Consider the following 21,687-nt stretch of genomic DNA (forward strand, 5'->3'; position numbering starts at 1 on the left):
AATGAGGGGTGGCACCAAAATGAACTACTTTCTTCTAGGTACCATTGGACTGCCTTTAAACTGGAAAACTAGAGAGGACTCTATTGGATTCACTGGGACTTTGCCTTTAGATCTTCCTCATCCAGCAGCTTATCAGCACGAAAAAATAAATAAATAAAGGGAACACTTAAACAACACAATGTAACTCCAAGTCAGTCACACTTCTGTGAAATCAAACTGTCCACTCAGGAAGCAACACTGATTGACAATCAATTTCACATGCTGTTGTGCAAATGGAATAGACAACAGGTGGAAATTATAGGCAATTAGACTCCCCCAATAAAGGAGTTGTTCTGCAGGTGGTGAATACAGACCACTTCTCAGCTCCTATGCTTTCTGGCTGATGTTTTGGTCATTTTTGAAAGCTGGCGGTGCTTTCACTCTAGTGGTAGCATGGGACGGAGTTTACAACCCACACAAGTGGCTCAGTTTGTGCAGCTCATCAAAGATTGCACATCAATGGGAGCTGTGGCAAGAAGATTTCCTGTGTCTGTCAGCGTAGTGTCCAGAGCATGGAGGTGCTACCAGGAGACAGGCCAGTACAGCAGGAGACATAGAGGAGGCCATAGGACGGCAACAACCCAGCAGCAGGACCGTTACCTCTGCCTTTGTGCAAGGAGGAAAAGGAGGAGCACTGCCAGAGCCCTGCAAAATGTCCTCCAGCAGGCCACAAAAGTGCATGTGTCTACTCACACAGTCAAAAACAGACTCCATGAGGGTGGTATTAGGGCCCGACATCCACAGGTGGGGGTTGTGCTTACAGCCCAACACCGTGCAGGATGTTTGGCATTTGCCAGAGAACACCAAGATTGGCAAATTCGCAACTGGCGCCCGGTGCTCTTCACAGATGAAAGCAAGTTCACACTGTGCATGTTACATATGTGAAAGAGTCTGGAGATGCCAAGGAGAACGTTCTGCTGTCTGCATCATCCTCCAGCATGACCGGTTTAGCAGTGGGTCAGTAATGGTGTGGGGTGGTATTTCTTTTGGGCCACACAGCCCTCCATGTGCTCGCCAGAGGTAGCCTGATTGCCATTAGGTACCAAGATGAGATCCTCAGACCCCTTGTGAGACAACATGCTGGTGCTGTCGGCCCTGGTTTCCTCCTAATGCAAGACAATGCTAGACCTCATGTGGTTGAAGTGTGTCAGCAGTTCCTGCAAGATGAAGGCATTGATGCTATGGACTGGACCGCCCATTCCCCAGACCTGAATCCAATTGAGCTCATCTGGGTCATCATGTCTTGCTTCATCCACCAACGCCACGTTGCACCATAGACTTTTCAGGAGTAGGTGGATGCTTTAGTCCAGGTCTGGGAGAAGATCCCTATGGATACCATCCACGGGAATTGTAGGGAGGTCATACAGGCACGTGGAGGCAACACACACTACTGAGCCTCATTTTGACTCGTTTGAAGCACATTACATCAAAGTTGGATCAGCCTGTAGTGAGTTTTTCCACTTTAATTTTGAGTGTGACTCCATTGATAATTTTTGTGTGATTTTGTTGTGAGCACATTCATCTATAAAGAACAAAGTATTTAATAAGAATATTTCATTCATTCAGATCTAGGATGTGTTATGTTAGTGTCCTTTTTATTTTTTTGAGCAGTGTATTTTTATTGTTACTAGTGTGATGTGTATGTCATATTATGTCATGGTTTATAATATATTGTCAGTAAAAGACTTCTATAAAATGAATTCACTCGTTTATCATTGAATACAAGCGCTGATTTTCTTTGAGTTTTTCTTTTGAGCTAAAACCGCTACTCTTACAGTATATATTGTTACATGATAGAGGCTGTATTGAGGTATCTCTGTTTAAGCCTTTGAGTGCCAACTTTGCTGTGAGAGATCCTCAAATATCCTGTAAAAATGGCAGCGTCGCTCACAGCGACTGTTCTTTTAGTATAAATACAAATACAGTCAAGTCAATTCATTGACGTTTAGTTAAATATTGCACCCCAATAAACACAATAAACAACAGTCGCTGTGAGCGGCACTGGCATTTTTAGCAGATATTTTGAGGATCTCTCACTGTAACATTGCCAATCAAGGGGTTAAGGGCCCCTCTTTACTTTCCCAGGAATATTGTTCCTGATTCAGATGCAGTCACAATGCCGATACATCAGCCAACTTTTTTAGTGACCAACTGCGATATTTTGCAAGTGTATCAGCTACCCACACGTGAACAGAGACACTTACTGAAGACCTCCCAACATGCCTAGCAACTGCATACTCAATCGCAATCAACACAACATCTATGCGATGAGTGCCTTTATGGGCATGCAGAATAGCCATGGCATCAGTGATGCTGGGTACACACCAGGATGACTAGGGCCCGATCCCCTCAATCTAGATCCAATTCCGACCAATTGGATGTAGATTGTGTGCTGATTGGGCCCTTTTCTGTCCTGGTGTGGACCGATACCGATCCGATGCGCGGTCCCGCGGGTGGGTCGGTCGTTATTGAGATCCTACCTGCTGCAGGTAGGATCTCAATGACGACCATACAGCCGGGTGCGGGTCGCCATCGGATCGGACCCGCTCACGGTGCACATCGTGAGCTGGTCGTGCCCCCCCGCGTCACCGTGAGCGGGTCGGACGAGACACTGACCTGGTGTGTACCCTACATGACGCTGACACCATGTTTTATGTGTATGTGATCAGAGTCCTGCACCAAGACATGCCTTGAAAACAAGCCTGAGATTTTGCAGTTACACTCACAATATCCTTCCCCAAATGCACTCTTCCTGTCAATCTAAGGGTATATGCATGTGATTTTCACTGGGATCGGTAGTGCAAAGGTGCATTGGCACTTGTACACTGCTGATAATCTCTCAGTTGTGGCACCACATCTGACTCAGGCTCAATGTCAGTAAATAAACTGCAGAAAGTAGTGTAAAATTATTCCATTGGGATGAATACTAGAAATCATACACATGTCTGGGAAATATGCACTATGCTATAGACCACCAAATATAAACGAAAGGGAAGAGTCTCTTCTTTTAAACCAAATCAAACAAGCATCAAATCAAGGTCAGGTATTAATTATGGGGGATTTTAATTTACCCGACATTGATTGGGAAAACGAAACAGGTAAATCCGCAAGAAGCAATGGGTTCTTAAGCTTACTTAAAGACCAGTTTATTACACAAACGGTGGAAACTCCAACTCGTGATGAGGCACTCTTGGACTTAGTTTTAACAAATAACACAGACTTAGTATCAAACACAAAAGTAATTGAACAATTAGGGAACAGTGATCACAATATGGTTTCACTGGAAATCAACTTCAGTAAATTACATCAAAAAGGATCTGCAAAAATACTAAACTTCAGAAAAGCGAACTTTGAATTATTCAGGGAAGCCCTAACAGGAATTGGGTGGAAAATGGTTATGGAGGGAAAAAATGCAGAGGAAATGTGGGATACTCTAAAAAAAGGTGCTTGATTCACTAACTATTGAATACATTCCTAAAGTAACTAAAGGTAAATTCAACAAAAAAAAGCCACCATGGTTGGACAAAGAAGTAAGGTCAGCTATCAACAATAAAACCAGAGCCTTCAAATTCTATAAAAATAACTTGAATGAGGAGGCGTTCGCAAAATACAAAGAATCAAACAAAACTTGTAAAGGGGTAATCAAAGCAGCTAAAATATTATATGAAGAGTGCATAGCCACTGAAAGCAAAACCAACCCAAAGAAGTTTTTTAAATACATAAATAGTAAACGTTTAATTAAGGAAAACATAGGCCCACTAACTGATACTAGTGGAAAAAGTGTTACTGAGGACAAGGGAAAAGCAAAACTGTTAAATGAGTTCTTCTCATCAGTATTTACTAAGGGAGAGCAGACTGTGGAACGAACATTTACCACAAACGGGACAAATAAGCCAGATCTCATTGTGGATTTCACGCCGAAGGAAATAATACTGAGGCTAAGCAAACTCAAAACAAATAAATCACCAGGGCCAGATGGGATTCATCCAAGGGTATTAATGGAATTAAGGGATGAACTAGCTACCCCCCTACATTATATCTTTAGCAAGTCACTATCGTCAGGTATAGTACCAAAAGATTGGAGAATAGCAGAGGTAGTGCCAATATTCAAAAAAGGAAAAAAGGAAGATCCCGCTAATTACAGACCCGTTAGTTTAACATCAATTGTGGGTAAACTATTTGAAGGATTTTTAAGGGATGGTATCCAGAAATATTTAGATCATCACAGTCTACTCAGTGCTAACCAACATGGGTTCGTGAAAAATCGTTCATGCCAAACTAATCTACTAGGGTTCTATGAAGAGGTTAGTAAAAACCTCGATAATGGAAATGCTGTAGATGTGATTTTCCTAGATTTCGCTAAAGCATTTGATACTGTCCCACACAAGAGATTGATTAATAAAATGGAGAACCTAGGATTGGGTGAAAATATCTGCAGATGGGTAGGGAATTGGCTATGTAATAGAGAACAAAGAGTGGTTGTGAATGGTGCCGTATCAGATATGATACCGGTACTAAGTGGAGTGCCCCAGGGTTCGGTTTTGGGGCCCATTTTGTTTAACATTTTTATTAACGATATTGGGATAGGGTTACTCAGCAATGTATCCATCTTTGCGGACGATACAAAACTTAGCAAAGTCATCAAATCATCAGAAGATGTCACCATGCTTCAAAATGATCTTGCAATTCTAGATGAGTGGGCAAAAAAATGGAAGATGAGGTTCAATGTAGATAAATGTAAGGTTATGCACCTTGAGAGACACAACCAGTGTGCAAGTTACAACCTTAGCGGAGAGGAACTGGGTAATTCCATACTTGAAAAGGATCTAGGAGTCCAAATAGACAGCAAACTAGGATGTAGTGCCCATTGTAATGTAGCTACAAAAAAGGCCAACAAAATTCTGGCATGTATTAAGAGGGGAATGGAAACTAGGGACTCAAGGGTAATTATGCCACTATATAAAGCATTGGTGAGACCTCACCTAGAGTATGGAGTACAGTTCTGGGCCCCACACTATAAAAAGGACATCATAGAATTAGAAAAAGTCCAAAGGCGAGCAACAAAGCTTATTAGGGGAATGGAGAATTTAAGCTACGGGGAGAGATTAAGCAATTTGGGACTATTTACATTAGAAAAGAGACGTTTAAGGGGGGACATGCTCAACATGTACAAGTATATTAAGGGCCAATATAAGGAACTGTCAAGTACCCTCTTTTCTACTAGAAAGGAATCTAGGACGCGAGGGCATGAGTATAGATTAGAAGAAAAAAGATTTCATTCAGCTAGTAGAAAGAATTTCTTTACGGTCAGAACAGTCAAACTCTGGAACTCTCTTCCCAGAGAGGTGGTAACGGCTGGCTCATTAAATGCGTTCAAGGAAAAGTTGGACAAACATTTACTGGAGAAAAACATCCATGGGTACAAATAAGAAATATAATTTGTCTGTAAAATACCAGAACCTACCAAATCAGCAATGGATATCTATACCAGGTTGAACTAGATGGACGCAAGTCTTTTTTCAGCCTTACCTACTATGTAACTATATTACTATTACATTGAATTAAATGAACTAAAACCTTGGGGACAATATAGTGCAAAATGATTGTACAAATATAGGACACCTACCTGGTCTCCTTTTTCACCTTTACCACCATCAAGCCCATGTTCTCCCTGTCACAAAAAAAACCATAGTGTTAATTTACTGTATTTAAATAGTTCTACTTTAAAATTTTTATGTGGCATGAATATATTTATTTATTTACCGTTTCTTATATAGTGCACACATATTCTGCAGCGCTTTACAGTATATTTTTGGATTGTGAGAGGAAACCGGAGTAAACCCACGTATGCATGGGGTGAATATACAAACTCCACACAGTTAGGGCCATGGTGGGAATCTAGCTATGCATAAACCATACAATTAACTGGCAGATAATTTGACTGATTTGTCTGGTGGGAATGAAAATCTGGTAATGAATGACAATTGAACATTTGATCTGAAACACTGGAAATCTAATAGAAAATGTAGTTCATACAGATTAGTTAAATCCATGATGCCACACTCTTAATAGATCCTAATAGATCCCCACCTTTGTCCATATGTCTACATTGTGGAATGTGTGACACTTAGTACCCCTTTATGTAGAATTAGCCAAACCATCAGTACCCTTATGGGGCCTACACACGATTTAAGCCCATTTCTAAGCGATCTGAATAGAAGCACAAATAGCGGTTCCATGGCACTGCACGTCGGCATCACCAGGCTAGATATTTTGAGCATGCTTGAAACATAGAAACATAGAATTTGACGGCAGATAAGAACCATTTGGCCCATCTAGTCGGCCCTTTTTTATCCTTCAGGTAATCTCAACCCTTTTTGATCCTTATTTCTTTGTAAGGATCTAGTCAATGCCCATGTTCTCTGTATTGAGAACAGGGGCAGGGACAGATCGCTCAGCACACATTGCTGGCACAGTGCTGTGTGCTGATCAATCTGTGCTAAGCGATCTGAGTGATGTTAGATCATTCAGCACAAAGCTCCCATTACCCCATGTGTACGGGACATTAGATCTCACCAGTGGCATTACCTTTTCTCAAGTGGATGGGATATTTCCATGTCTGGGAATGATCAGCAGCCCTATGATCCCTCTCTGGTGATAACAGCTTACCCAATTGTTGTCCAAGCCCAGTCAGATCAGCACCAATTCCCAGCAAGTGGCAGTATAACCCCAAAAATACATTTCCTATCAAAGTACTACAGTAGGTGTTGATAAGGAATGGTAATATCAAAGTTTTATTTTATACAAATACCAATAAATAGTCCTTTTAGACTGATTATATTGTTTGTTGCAAAAAGCTGCGTAAACCAAAAATACTTTACCCCTCACAACTAAGAACTAATTTCTGAATGGACAAAAAGTATCAAATGTAACATGACAGCAAGTTGTATTTAGCACAGTGTGGGTAATTATTTTTTTATGTTTTGTTTTTGCAGTTTTTAAACAAATAAGTGAACATGATTCCCCTGTACACCAAGCATATAATCCGTGTCCGCAAACAAGGGCATAACATGAATATAATTGCCTCTAGAAAAGGTTTATAGAATATGCCAAACATCACAGTGATACAGTAGCATTTGTTACAGGAGACACACATTTAATGCCTTAGGGTGTGCAGATTTTAAACCAGCTGATATAGTTCTAGGCTTTCGACCAGCTGTTTGCATGGTCACATTATTCTCAGGTTTTGGTTGATATAAGTTTCTGGTACATTCAGCTGCTAAGATGTCAGCTAAACTTGGAATGGAGAGCTGAGGGTAAGCTGTTATCAGGTTGATGCAGCATTTCCTACTCCCACTCTGAAATGTAAAGGCTGCTGATGTCAGAACAATGCTGTTTTTGAAGCCATTGATAACTTACATCATTTTACATCATAGTAAGCATACGTGATGTCTTTAGTGTGTATGTAAGAAATTAAATACATTTTTTTTCAATTGCTATGTACAGGGTGTGTGTGTGTATATATATATATATATATATATATATATATATATATCCACAGGCAATAAGGCGGCACTTGATGACTTTTTCATGCAGACAGTGCAAAATTGATTGCAAGCAACAAAGCTTGTTGCCTTGTTGCTTGCAATCAATTTTGCACTGTTTGCATGAAGACATTCCGGCAGGCGGCATTTGGTTGGCTCGCAAAGCTGCGAAATCTCACCCGCCCACACGAATGCTCCCCCCCCCCCCCCCCGGATCACGGCAACTGTCTCTGCAAGCATTCGAATGGATGTTTTGCATAAGCATCCATTCGCAGCCTTTCGCGCGGGGCTGCCATCAAATGATTTCTTAAGCACTCGCAAATCTAAGTCACTCTCCGGTGACTCGGATTTGCGTTACCCTGCTATGTGAACAGGGCGGGCAGCTAACATCCGGTGACGTCAGCTGCCCACCTGCGTCACGGCACCATTTGCATGGGAATGCCCAGCGTTTCCATGGGAATGCCCAGGAAATACTGGCCATTCCCCTGGGCGCGACCCGTGCTCGCCCACACTCCCCCGTGAGAATGGGCCGGGCTACTAGTCCATTCACAAACAGAGCCTGCACATGCGCATAAATGGTTATGCGCACACGCAGACACAAAACAACTAGAATTACCTCCTTAGTCCTGTTATTCCTGTCATTAGTCTAAAAGCAATCACACTGTATTTGTACATATGAATTGGCTATACAGTATACAATAACATCATTTCTTCAGTAGTGAATATCCCAGATAATCTCACCAGTTAATTATTGTTTTTCCTATTACTGAATATATTATGTTGCCTTAATCATTGGTCCATCTTTCTTTAGGTTACGGCATTGACCTAATTTTTGCTTTTACAAGTGGATTCCTTAAACTCATTTACAGTTTGAAATATATATTTTTTTAGCAGTGTTTAAAGACCTTTGACATTTCTTGTAGTAATTTTCAAAGCACTGATGTAATCTTTCATCTATTTTAGGATTTATAATGTGACAGAACAATACCAGTTTTACAAGAGACTCTATACCCCTGTCTGTATCCAAACAACCTCTTCACTAAATCTGTGACCTCTACACTGTAAAACTTGAAACTAAAAGGAAATAATACATTGAGGAGCATAAAGTATGCACCTATATATATAGCAAGCCATATTTCAAAAAAGCTTTACATTATGGCTCTAAACTCTTCTCTTGTTAAGTTACTCTACACATGTACTGTAGTTAAATCATTATCGTGCGCAGAATGAACGGTTCTGTATATGTGCTGCTTATATAAAGTCTCATGGGCAGATTTGTTTTTACTAAAATATTTTGAATATTGGTGTTTTCACAATCTTTTCACATTATTTTAATATCATCTAAATTCATCAAAGGGCTTTGTTTTTTGTTTTGTTGTTATAAAAACTGTTGCAAACCCTTTAATTCACATATTTCTAGTAACCAGATTGCATATTCCATCTGGCCAAATATTTTTTAACGTAAAAAAAATACTGCAGTGAGCCCTGTGATATTAATGCCAGCTTCAGCTTTAGGGGTCACTACAATACATAGTTACCTACCCTCCTGCATTCTGCAGGAGACTCTCTGAAATAGCAGCAATCTCCCTGTCTCCCTCATTAGTCTACCAATCTCCCTCAATTCACCTGGCCCACATTACACTGCTACATTTTTTTGGGAAACAAGGAATGAGAGATTGATACATTTACATTGAATCATCTGCACCATTTCCCAGCACTTTAGCAAGTATAGTAGCTCTTACTAACGGCTTTGGGGCTCATCTACATTTGGATATAAGTCATTTTACAGGATTCCTCTCAGATGTAGCAGTACACACCCACGCTTCTAGGTGCCACATTCGCAATATTTTTTCACAATCTCTCCATGGCCCTTATTCTGATTGGTGCGGCCGGATGCGAATATGCGGCCAGCACCGTGCATCCTAAACCCCGCCTTCCATACGGATCGCCAACTCCGTCCGTACGCGGTAAGAAGCTGTCCGAACGGACCACACGTGTATTTCTCATGAATACACCTCCTCCATCTCAGGGAACCTCCCCCATCATTCGATGGTCGCAGACCATCGAATGCAGGACCGAATGGCCAGGCAGCTCCCGCAACCTCAGACCACACGGGCATTTCTCCTTGCAAAAGCAGGGATCTGGGCGGGCAGCTGACATCCGGCAATGTCATATGTCCGCCCCCCTACACGTGCGTCACGGCCGCATTACCATACGTACGCCCAGCGTTTGCATGGGAACGCCCATGAAACGCGGGGTGTAAACATATGGTAATGAGCCCAAACAGCCCTTCACACCCCTCTCCACCCCCTGTTCGTAGTGTACACATTTCATGCGGAATGTGGCCGTGCGTTCCGCTCGCACATGCGCAGAGACGCCTCTGCACATGCGCAGACACAAAACATCGGCGGCACGAACGCACGAGGATATTACCGCACCAACCAGAATAAGGGCCCATATATGGAACTAGACACGCCCTTTGGGTGGAGCATGTCATGCCCCCTCAGTGGGGCTCTGTGCAAAATTCTACTACCAATTATAATCTCCCTGAAACTGTTTTTCAAAAGTAGGCAAGTATTCTACAATATGCCTACCACTGCACAACTTTCTCTGCCCCTAGACAAAGAAAGCAACGTGGGGACCCGGCCAGGGTGATTACTCACCACTGGTGCAATAAAGTGATGCTGCAAACAGCAGCTCATGTTACAGCACCAGATGCCTCAATCTTGAGGTGCAATACATTTTCTGTACCGTAATAGCAGTTAAACTATGGATGCATTACCACTTGAATCTGTATGGTTAGATTTTGTAGATGACTGCAATAAATGATTCGGGCCAAAAGAAAATACAGAATACTGACATTGATAAATACACAATGATAGTGTATTGATTTAAGTGTAGTGTGATTACCAGTAAGGAGTCAGGAAGGAATATTTCCATTTTAGGATTTATGTGTAGGCCATGCTATTAATCTTTATTATTGTTAAAGTAGCATCTGTATAAGCATAATGTTCTCACGTTTCCTTATTAGCACTACCTGCTTCCTAAGAGGGCACAGTATAACTTACCCTTTTTTCCATAGGCCTGTCCACATCAAACAATCCAATAACATGAAAGGAGATATCCACCACTATGTTGTTTAATTCAGCTGTACAATGTCTGGTAACTAAGAAGCAGTAAAACTGCCGAAATGGAAGGAATCCGGGACAAGCCAAATAAATACACATCACAAAGTGAAGCGTAGGGAAATAATCGTTAGTCAGTACAGAGGTTGTCAGGCAGAAACATAGAGGTAAGTCTACTTCTTGGAGTGTTTAACTTCAAAATGTAAAAAAGCAATGGTATTAAATGCGAAACATGCCAGCTTCTGCTTCTACAGTATCTGGATAATTCAGATGTGAACTCCGCTACTGTGTATCTTCCCTCTGCTGATATTGGGATGTTGTGCACCCTTGACCATCATATGTGAAAGTGACTGTTTAGCTACAAATAGGGGCATTAACATCCGCCCCACCAAATCACCAGCATTCGATGGGTACCGCATTGTTAATAATCGCATATGCATTAAAATATGCAATATGCGTGACAGTGCTGCATAGAGAAGCCCATAGGCTTCTATAGGGTAATGCCAGCTTTTGCTGGCGATATCCTCCGTGACAGAGCCTTGGCAGATGGGCTTTAGTACATTTGAAAATGAGGAAACAGAGTTTTTACCACATTTTCACTTTAGTGCATGCCACCCAGAGTCTCCTTAACCTGAATGGGGTGCCGGACCGGGTCCCGACAGTCGGAATCCTGACAGTCATTTACCCAACGTCGGGATCCCAACTGTTAAAACACAGACCGACGGGTTCCTGACAGCCACCGGCTATTCTATCTTGTGGGGGTCCACGACCCCCATAGAGGGAGAATAGAATACGTGGCGAGCGTAGCAAACCACCGTGCCCACAAGGGGCTTTGTTGCGCTCACCATGCTGTCTGAGACCAGCCAGTCGGGATCCCGATGTTGGGCTAACGACTGTCGGGATCCCGACTGTCGGAAAACTATACCACACCCAACTGAATGCTGGGTCTATCGGTAAACAGCAGGTACTGTATGTACATGTTTATTGCAGCAAGATAGTGGTGTTAATGTAGGGGTTAACATTTAAAAGCAGTGGTATAAATCACAGGGTAATACCAATAACAGATATTAGTGTACAGCCTCAGGAGCTGTGTACTGTTACTACAAAGCACTGCATCACTCTTTCACAGGAAAGATAGCATCAGTCGCATGAGAAGTATCACATCAGATTGGAGGTCACTCCTCCCTACAGACTCTGGGTTCTAGTGCCCAGTATGTCCTAGTACAAGGAAAGAGGTAGCACAGAGTACCTGTCCTTCACCACATTTATCATCCATTCAAATAGGAGCACAAAACATTTAAAATGATTTCTCTGTCACATCATAAAAAGCGTAATAGTAAATAATAACTTAATGAAACTGACTGACCTTTTAGGTATGAAATGCATATATTAATGGTCATTAGAGTTACAAACTCTAAGCAATGCAGTAAAGAAACCCGTAGCACTGTATCCAAAATTCAGGACTTGCGTTCTACTCTGGGATTAATGAGAGGATGACGAGAGCGTGGAGTGTCTCCTTATTTAATTTAATAACATTAAAATAAAATTAGTTTAACAAGTTAGGAGCGCATTCAATATATTAAGGACAGTGTCCTGATGATATTTCATACAGATTAAAAAGCTGGGGATGCAATTATCAGAATTACTGTGACATTTGATATATATTCATTTCAAAAATTGCCTGTGCTTGTTCTGTGAGGTTCAGATTCAAACAGATGAAAAATTCTTTCGGTCAATTGCTCAATGTAACAGATGAAAATTCTGTAAATGAATCCTAAATGTGTTTCATCATTTCCCCATCCAGCTATCACTTTACATATCTCCTGGCAGAGAGCTATTACCGGTTACCATCTGTGAAATATTCCCCTTTCCTTTCAATGCTGGATCCAGAAGTGCAAAGTATGACTATAAAATACAGCGTACATCGACAGGACCCCGGCTATTACATTGCACCGATAATATTATGCTGTTATCATTTCTCATGCCCTGAATGTCTGTCACATGACTCCACTGTCCTGGAACTATAGTAGTTATGTGTACTGTACATATGATTTCATGTGTGATAATCATTTATTCTAAAAGTCAGAATGAAAGTGTTTCAATCACATATAACTAAATAATATTATTAGTCCTCCCCATTATTATTGTTTTATTAGTTTATTACTTACTTTTCTGGCTTCTATATAAAACACTAATGTGAGAAGAATGATAGTACTCCTACCCTGTGTTGCAGCTTGGAAGATACTGCATACAGATATGTAGTTCCTGCATTGTGTTGTGTCTGTAGTTGCACATAACAGAAATACAGCTTGCATTGTATTGTATAGTATGATGATCTGTGCTTACTGTGTATTTCAAGGTGCTCTACTATAATTCATCATATTGACCTGACCATTAGAGCTGTTCACATTGCCCTATTAGAGCTAATCCCATTGCCCTCATCAGTAGAGCTGATCACATTTCCCTCACCAGTAGAGCTGATCACATTGCCCTCAACAGTAGAGCTGATCACAATGATCTAACCATTAGAGATTATCACAATGCCATAACTATTAGAGCTGATCACACTGCCCTGACCATTAGAGATGCTTATTGCCCTGACCATTAGAGCTGCTCACATTGCCCTGACCATTATAGCTGACCATTAGAGCTGCTCACATTGCCCTGACCATTAGAGCTGCTCACATTGCCATACTCATATTGCTCCGAATACTAGAGCTGCACACATTGCCTTGATCATGTGCTACTGATAGTCTAAACCTCTTCAGGCTGCCAATACTGCTGATAAAGCTTTTATATAACATCCGGATGCTCAGACACTGAGAAACATGAGGACAGAGAAACTGATACTTTGTGCCAAGGAAACTTTCAGTGACAGCAGCTATATATTTTTTCACAGAAGTACATTGCTATACTAAACTAGGCAACATACTGTATCAAGCTGATGTTACATGTATACACATACAGAATTTTGTTTTAAATGGAATGGAAATAATCCTTAAAATAGGATATATACATTATATATATATATATATATATATATATATACATATTGACACTCATTCTGGCTACTTCGCCCTGTTGCGAATTCGCAACGGGGAGCAATGTTGATTGCCTGCACATGCGCATAATCGCTTATGCGCATGTGCAGGTCTTCACTGCAAACGCTCTTGGAGACTTGCATAGTCTCCAAGGTGCTCGCAGCAGGGGTGTGTGTGTGTGTGTGTGTTAAAACTGAATATACTGTAGGTGCAATAAACCCAAGTCAGGGTTATTGTATACATGACAACCTCATCTATGTGTAAGTTACTCCCGTGTGAATGATAATGAATCCTTGTTTTGAGTTTAATCTTCCATTGTGTTAACAGAGACTGGCCTGGTTGTGTGTCTTATGGTCATATAGCTCCATGCACTGGGGCACTCTGGGACATTAAAAGTGAAAAAAGATGCTTTATGCGGTCTACGCTGTTTCGGGTCATTGACCACTGATCTAGCCTGTTACTGTGGCTAAGATGGCTGCTACAGTATGTGCTGTGTACTGTATCTGGGTTAATTAGATAGCTCCAGGAAACCCATCAATTATATAGTGGATAGCAGGGCAACCATCAGGGTAAGAGGCGGTTCTGTGACCTGGGACCAGACAAAACGGAGCCCATGGCCCACTTAATATGACCCCTTTCGCTCATGCAGCTATGCCTGGCATATCTAAATGCTCACTGGTTTCTCAGCAAATCACCCTTTCATTGATTGTGCACTGGCTGAATCGGGCAGCTTGCTGGTGCACAACAAGGAAATATGTGGTGCAGGAGGTGAAGCAAGGCCCCTTTGCTGATAGAGAGAAGAGCATATTTGCAATCACCCTGCTTTCACCTGGTACCTGGAACGGGGGAGGGCATAAGGGAGGGAAGAATATAGCTTGTTACCTACAATAATGTACTCCCCCTGTGTTAGTGCCTCAGGAAGGAATGCACAGCATATTACATATGTATGTATGTATGTATGTATGTATATGTATATATATATATATATATATATATATATATATATATATATTGTACCTCCCCACTGGTAGTGCCTCAGTCTATCAAATATCATATCTATAAACAAAGTTGACATTTCCCTTGAAGTATGTAGAGGTATACTAGGGCAGCCCATACTGTCGACTATTTTGTCAGTATGGGGACCCACAATTTCTGATAACAGCCCAGCTGACCAGAGATCTCAGATGCCATCAGCTAGTAATGCAAAAAGCAAGTTGCTTCATACACACTTGGCGATTATGCCCAGCGTGTATGGACAGCGAGGACCGCTGTTATAGATGGGGGGAAAGCCGCTCAGTGCATACACACTGAGTGGCTTTCCCCCTGCCCGGCGCTGTCAGCGGGGGGGGGGGGGGGGGGAGGATAGCTTTGCATAGCACAGTGCTATGCAAAGCCATCCTCAAACCCACTCATCTACTGGTAATACCAGAAGATAAGCGTCTTTCCCTGCGATAATGCGGAGGCGCGCATCAGCGATCACCGCTCATCACCGGGCCATACACGCTGGGCGGCTTTGAGCTGAAAGCTGCTGAAACTTGGAGTTTTGAGCGGCTTTCAGCTCAAAATCTCCCAGTGTGTAGGGCCTTAAGTCATTTTGTTTTCAAGGAACTTTCTCAAAATTTCTATTTGGAAATCGTTTATAAAGAATAAACATTGGAGTCCACCTAATGCCTATAGCCGTGCTGTGGGCAATTTCTTAGTTCATCTGCCTCAGATACTGATCCTATTTTTAGCTTTTACTTCACTGCCAGCATCTTTGCATGTCAACAACTTTGCATGATGTACAGTAGAAGTATCTTTATCCGAAAAGCCATGTATTTGCCACCAATTACATTTCAATGAGTTGCTTTCGATAAATTAGGCTGCCAAAATTATTTTCCTGTGTTGTGTCTGTTTGCTTGTTTTAACCAATTTGAAGTTTACATATTGAAATGATAATACCCTCAGGACAATATGAATGGCTTAAAGGCTGAAGATTGTTTACTGAGCCGTTTAAGAAAAAACAAGTTGCATATAACTAGACGTATGGTTCACAGCTGGCATTGTTGTATCTCTGGGACAGGGGAGACATTAGAAATGATATATATGTTGCACTATTTTACATGTTTCTAAAAACCTATTTTGCACAGCATAACACAGCATTATACAGCATTAGAACTTTTGCATGAAATCATAGTTGTAGTTATAACATGGTCAAAGTTTACACTCCTAGATGCCATTCCTTTTTGGATCATCTACAAGAAATCGAGCTATACATAGGTGTTCAGAATTACAGAAAATTTAAGGTGTGTACAATATGTTCCTTGTGATGCAGGATTAGTCGATTGAATGATCTTCGTAATGCATATAAGAACATTTTTTTGTCAAAAATTTATAATAAAGTCATAAACTTATGTGAGAGAAAAAAGGTCCATATAAAGAACAAGTTTGGTGAAAACATTTAGTGAAAATGAGCATACCCCACTTACAGTGATGGAGGTAGATTCAAATTTATAAAGGTTTTTTTTAGTGGTGAAAAGTGTACCCTTCACCCAATTGACGGGAGATAAGGAAGTCGTAACCTGATTCAAGTTAATTTCATCTGTGACAAGTATATTAAGGTATCTTTGTATGGTTTGAGAATTCAATACAGGATTCAAGAGCTGCGTACCCTACTCACGGTAAGTATAGTGTGTATATTCACATAATGGTTTGTTTTTGTGTTAGTCACAGACTCCCTCCTTCCTGATTATGAATTCACTGTATACTGTATGTGTGGAAAAGTGCCAGTTAAATAAAGCAAAAATAAAAACAATGGCCCTTATTCTGGTTGGTGCGGTAATGTCCGCGTGCGGTCGGTCCGCCGATGTTTTGTGTCTGCGCATGTGCAGAGGCGTCTCTGCGCATGTGCGAGTGGGGCGTACGGCCAAATCCCGCATGAAATGTGAACACTCCGAACAGGGGGTGGAGAGGGGCGTGAAGGGCTATTTGGGCTCATTACCATATGCATACGCCCCGCGTTTCATGGGCGTTCCCATGCAAACGCTGGGCGTACGTATGGTAATGCAGTCGTGACGCACGTGTAGGGGGCGGACATATGACATCGACGGATGTCAGCTGCCCGCCCAGATCCCTGTTTTTGCACGGGAAAATGTCCGTGTGGTCTGAGGTTGCGGGAGCTGGTGGACCACTCGGTCCTGCATTCGATGGTCTGCGACCATCGAATGATGGGGGAGGTTCCCTGAGATGGAGGAGGCGTATTCCATGAAAAATACACGTGCGGTCCGTTCGGCCAGCTTCTTACCGCGTACGGACGGAGTTGGCGATCCGTATGGAAGGCGGGGTTTCGCACGCACGGTCCTGGCCGCATATTCGGATCCGGCCGCACCGATCAGAATAAGGCCCAATGTTTGATATTGTCATGGATTGCAAAAAAAATCATCAAGCAGGGGGTTGTGTGTACCCCACTCACTAAACATTTTTGTAAAAAAAAAAAATATTGTTTGTACCACGGAGATCATTCAATCAATTGAAAAGTCAACACAGACAGATAAGTCTTTAGAATATTTTCACAAGGAATATATTGTATATACCTTCAATATTCTGTAATTGTTGAGCACCCATGATTGTATCTATTGTTTGATTTGTTGTGGGTTATGTGTAGGGGTCAGTGTTGTGATCCCATTTTTTTCAACTCTAGAGGCATACAAAGGCAGCTTTATCTATTTGTGTTTTTCATTTTTAGATTATCATTCATTACTTAAAACTCCTTATGTCCATATTTCGCGTTGATTAGAAATCTTCATCTGAGAAATTCTCTAGAACACTTGCTACAGTTTTCTATAACACTTGCTACTGAACACTTCCTCAGACCACTGCTCAGTACCTGCACTCACTCTGGCAACCATGTCTAATTGAGTCTGGCTCCATCTTTATGTTGACCCTTATTCCCCTCACTACCAGCCTCTACCCTGCTCCAAAGATTATATTATGTTGGACCCGCCTCTTCCAATAGCCAAGTCCCTAACTGCCATCCCAACTACCATTTCCAAGTCTGCAGTCAGTGACCTCAGCTACACCAAAACAGTAGCATTCTATGAGGTAACTTGCGTTGAGAAAGGGTGAAACATTGCTGATGCACAAAAAGCAACTTGCTTACTGCATATACACTGGAGCACTGCTGTTCTTTTTTTTTTGACACCCGCAATATATTTTTATTGTTGTGTGCAGTTACACAATGACATACCATATCTATGATAAATGCACTAAGTTTCAAAAGTGATACAATGGTGAGCGATAAACAACCAACCAATCAGCTCCTGCCTGCTCCAGTCTGTGGCATGGCAGGTGGGAGCTGATTGGCTGGCTGTTCATCACTCTCCATTTTATCACTTTTGAAACGTATTGCATCTGGCCCCTAGAATTTAAATAAATAAAAGGTTTTGCATCTAAGTGAATATACTGCACCAATGAGGCTTCATTTCAGGCTGGGAAAGATATTCCTTAACATACCTTGGGACCTTCTGAGCCAGGAAGTCCATCAAAACCCTTTTCTCCCTGGAAAAAAAGAATATATATGCTTACCATATTTTGTCCTTTACTCTAATATCAAAATTACATACTTTATGCAATTTCTAAAATCATTTTACATTTCAATTTAAATTTTAAAAGCTATTTCTTTCAACTGAATTTTACTGAAAAAAAGAAATATTCTATTTTTGTTTAGACTAATAAGGCCAAATAATAGGGTGTGAGAATCAGAAAGTGACAGATTTTGGGAGAGTTTTCGCATTTTTTTTTTAAAGCAGCAATCAAGTACATGGCAAAGTCAACCTGGTTTTTCAGTGTAAATGATTGCTGCTTTAAAAAAATGGGAAAATCTCTCCCAAAATCTCTCACTTTCTAATTTTATTTCTATTACATTTGGCCCATAGTTTTCATAGCTGATTGTTTAACCTTATATTAACTTTGGTATAGTGATTGTCATTTATTAGAGAATAAAAGCTAATTAATATTAAAGCTTACTGATCAATAAATTCACTACATCAATGACAAATACATTTACAATATGTTCAAAAACATTAACATAAAACAAATATACCTTTCCTAAATATTATTATGGATGTAGCATTTTTTTTATCTAAAATTTATAAAAAATAATAATAGTACTGTATATACTATACTGGAGAAAGCACAGCATTCTAAATACTGATTACATTTGGGTACAGATGAAAGAGACATCATTGTTATTGCTGTCACAGTATGTCACAATTCATTTAAATCAGGGCTGGGCAACACCGGCCCTCCAGATGTTGATGAACTACACATCCCAGCATGCCTTGCATCAGTTTCAGCATGGCCACATAGCAAAACTAATGCAAAGCATTCTGGGATGTGTAGTTCACTAACATCTGGAGGGCCGGTGTTGCCCAGCCCTGATTTAAATAGTAAGTGTGTGCGTGTGCATGTGTGTGTGTGTGTGTGTGTGTGTGTGTGTGTGTGTGTGTGTGTGTGTGTGAACATAATCTCTTATTGGTGCAAATTTGTAAAACCATAGTAGTTAAAGTTGTCACAAAACAACAGGTGGATGACTTTGATACAAATAGCAAATGTAACTTGTACTGCAATATCTGGGACAAAGCATCCTTGATTTGGTAGAGGTATTTTGTGTCTAAAATGTCTACATGACTTAGGGGGTAATAAGGAAACGATCTTTGTTGTGCAAATTCGCAAAACCGATTATTAAAGGACTGCACATGCATATGTATCATAGATTACATGCGTGAGCCATACAGCGACAAATCAGGGATTACCTTTTTTGAAATCCCTTCGCAACTTTACTGACAGGAAGACGCCTTTTGTGGGTGATAACTGGTTGTTTTTTGAGAGTGTCAAAAAATGTAGGTGTGCCCAGGCATTTTAAGTGAGGGAGTGTGACATCAGCTCTGGCCTCAATCAGCCTGTGTCTAAATTATTAGAGGTGAGTTAGTGAGTTGCGAATGGATTTGCAGATATTTTCACAAGTCATATGCAGACTTGCACAAGGTGGTTTTCACTCTGCACAGCGACAATCTGATCGCAGACCTCAGCAACATCTCAGAGCAGTGATCAGTTCTGAATAAGGCTCATAATATTTTGCTTATACCTTTTCTCCATCCTTCACTTTGTATAAATAAATAGACTGATCAGGTTAACAACAATATTACCTTCTATACATATTTTTATTGTAGTAATCTGACAAATATACTGTATATACAAAATATGTATCCTACAATGAGCATAGACATTATATAGAGTGCAACACAAGCAAACTCCCCCTCCACAATCTAACACCACACCACCTCTGCTGTTCCACCACTCCCTCCCCATAGTATGCAGCAAGGATTAAACAGCTTCTGGTGCTACATTTATTCCATCATAGATAAGGTGCTGTTACAGATATTATCCAACCATATAGAACATAGTATACCAATACTAAATACTACACTACATGTAAAGCCTCTCGTTGGGGTTTTCATTGAAAATAAACAACTGTAACCACACACACAGTATTTTCTAATGTTTCAGAATTGAACCCATCATCAGAGAACAAGTAAAACAAAGATCCCCACACTAGTGAAACTACCCCAACCTGGCCTCCATGGCAGGAAGGCAGCAACCCGACAAAATCAGGCAGGGCCAGTGGTCCCACCCCATAACCATGGAAACTGAGAAGGTAGAACAGTAAAAGAATATAAAATTACAACGTTAGTTTAGGAATAAAAATATTCCCACGACTAGCACCTGCTGCAAATGGGCAGTGATCCTCAACAAGGCTTCATTTGATCTAATATTATTGGTCATTGAGAGGCAGGAAATGGAATTGGCTGAGGCAAAGACCAAGATTGGAACCTTTGAGGCCACATACCTATCTTCTCTCATGAGATATATGAGTGAGAACTGGATGAGAAAGCTCATAATCCAGAAGAACAAATAAGATAAGTACAAAAATCTAATTCAAGTGACAGAAGGTAGCCAAAGTGTATCAGAATTACTGTATGTTGAGAATAAAGTTTATGAATGGCCTTATAATCCACATGGGAAACATTTAAAAGGCAGAAATCATAAGCAATTGCGCTAGATTGTCCTTGGCAAGTGAAGTTCACCACCTCAGAAGTCCCATTTATAATAATAATAATGATATTTATATAGCACTTTTCTCCCAATAGGACTCAAAGTGCTTTAAGGGTGAGTACCTGGACACAAAGATAGGCTTGTGTTGAACTGACACCTGCAGAGGCCAGCAGTGTCAAAGGCTCCTCAAAGGTGGAAGGAAGAAAGAAATAGTAGTGTTCAACCTTTCCTCTGCCAGCTTCCTGTCAATCTTGTGAGGGGCCAGCGATTAAAAAAGTAGCAGGCTTTTATCACAGGATGGGCTCATGCATGCATATTACAGGCCGTTCGCATGCGCAGTATATCGATAATCACCTGGCCTGCAGCTTTGCAGACATGAGACCAGGCCTAATTTAAGCCAAATGTTTTTACAAGTAATATTGAGCTTTACAAGTTCAGCTGATCTCTTAGACTTAAAAAGATTTTAAGGATACTCTGGTAGCACCTTCTGTCTCTGTTTTGGCAATTTGATCATTTTCCTTCATTGACCCTGCATCACAGAATCAACCCATTTATACCCCTTTCAGATCGCAAAAGCAGGGTCGGACCCGGATTTTGAACATGGATCAGAACAAGGTCAGAGACATTTATAACGCATTATTGACCCAGGTTATTCCCTGGTTATTGCAGGGTTTGGGCATTTTTACTCAACCTGGGTCACCCATGTTAAACCCAGTGTGATGTAATTTTTAAACTACTTCATTGGTCTCTCAGGTCTGAACAAAGAAAGGGGTGATGTTCACACAAAGGAGGGGGCTGGGGAATGTTTGAATTCAGGTCCTAATAAAGCCAGATGACACTAACATT

At 41.0% G+C, this 21,687-nt stretch overlaps 1 protein-coding gene across 1 annotated transcript in view; it reads right to left on the reverse strand.

Moving 5' to 3' along the window:
• The window catches only part of LOC146062954 (collagen alpha-1(XIX) chain-like), a 266,102-nt gene that overhangs the window by 52,111 nt on the left and 192,304 nt on the right, over nt 1–21,687 (reverse strand). The window contains exons 11-12 of the mRNA XM_083174964.1: nt 18,241–18,285; nt 5,666–5,710 (exon numbers count right to left, since the gene is read on the reverse strand). Coding sequence (XP_083031090.1) covers nt 5,666–5,710; nt 18,241–18,285 — 90 coding nt within the window. The remainder of the gene's footprint in view (nt 1–5,665; nt 5,711–18,240; nt 18,286–21,687) is intronic.

The sequence above is a fragment of the Crinia signifera genome, chromosome 3 (genome assembly GCF_055691185.1).
Source record: "Crinia signifera chromosome 3, ASM5569118v1, whole genome shotgun sequence".
NCBI classification, from domain to species: Eukaryota; Metazoa; Chordata; class Amphibia; order Anura; family Myobatrachidae; genus Crinia; species Crinia signifera.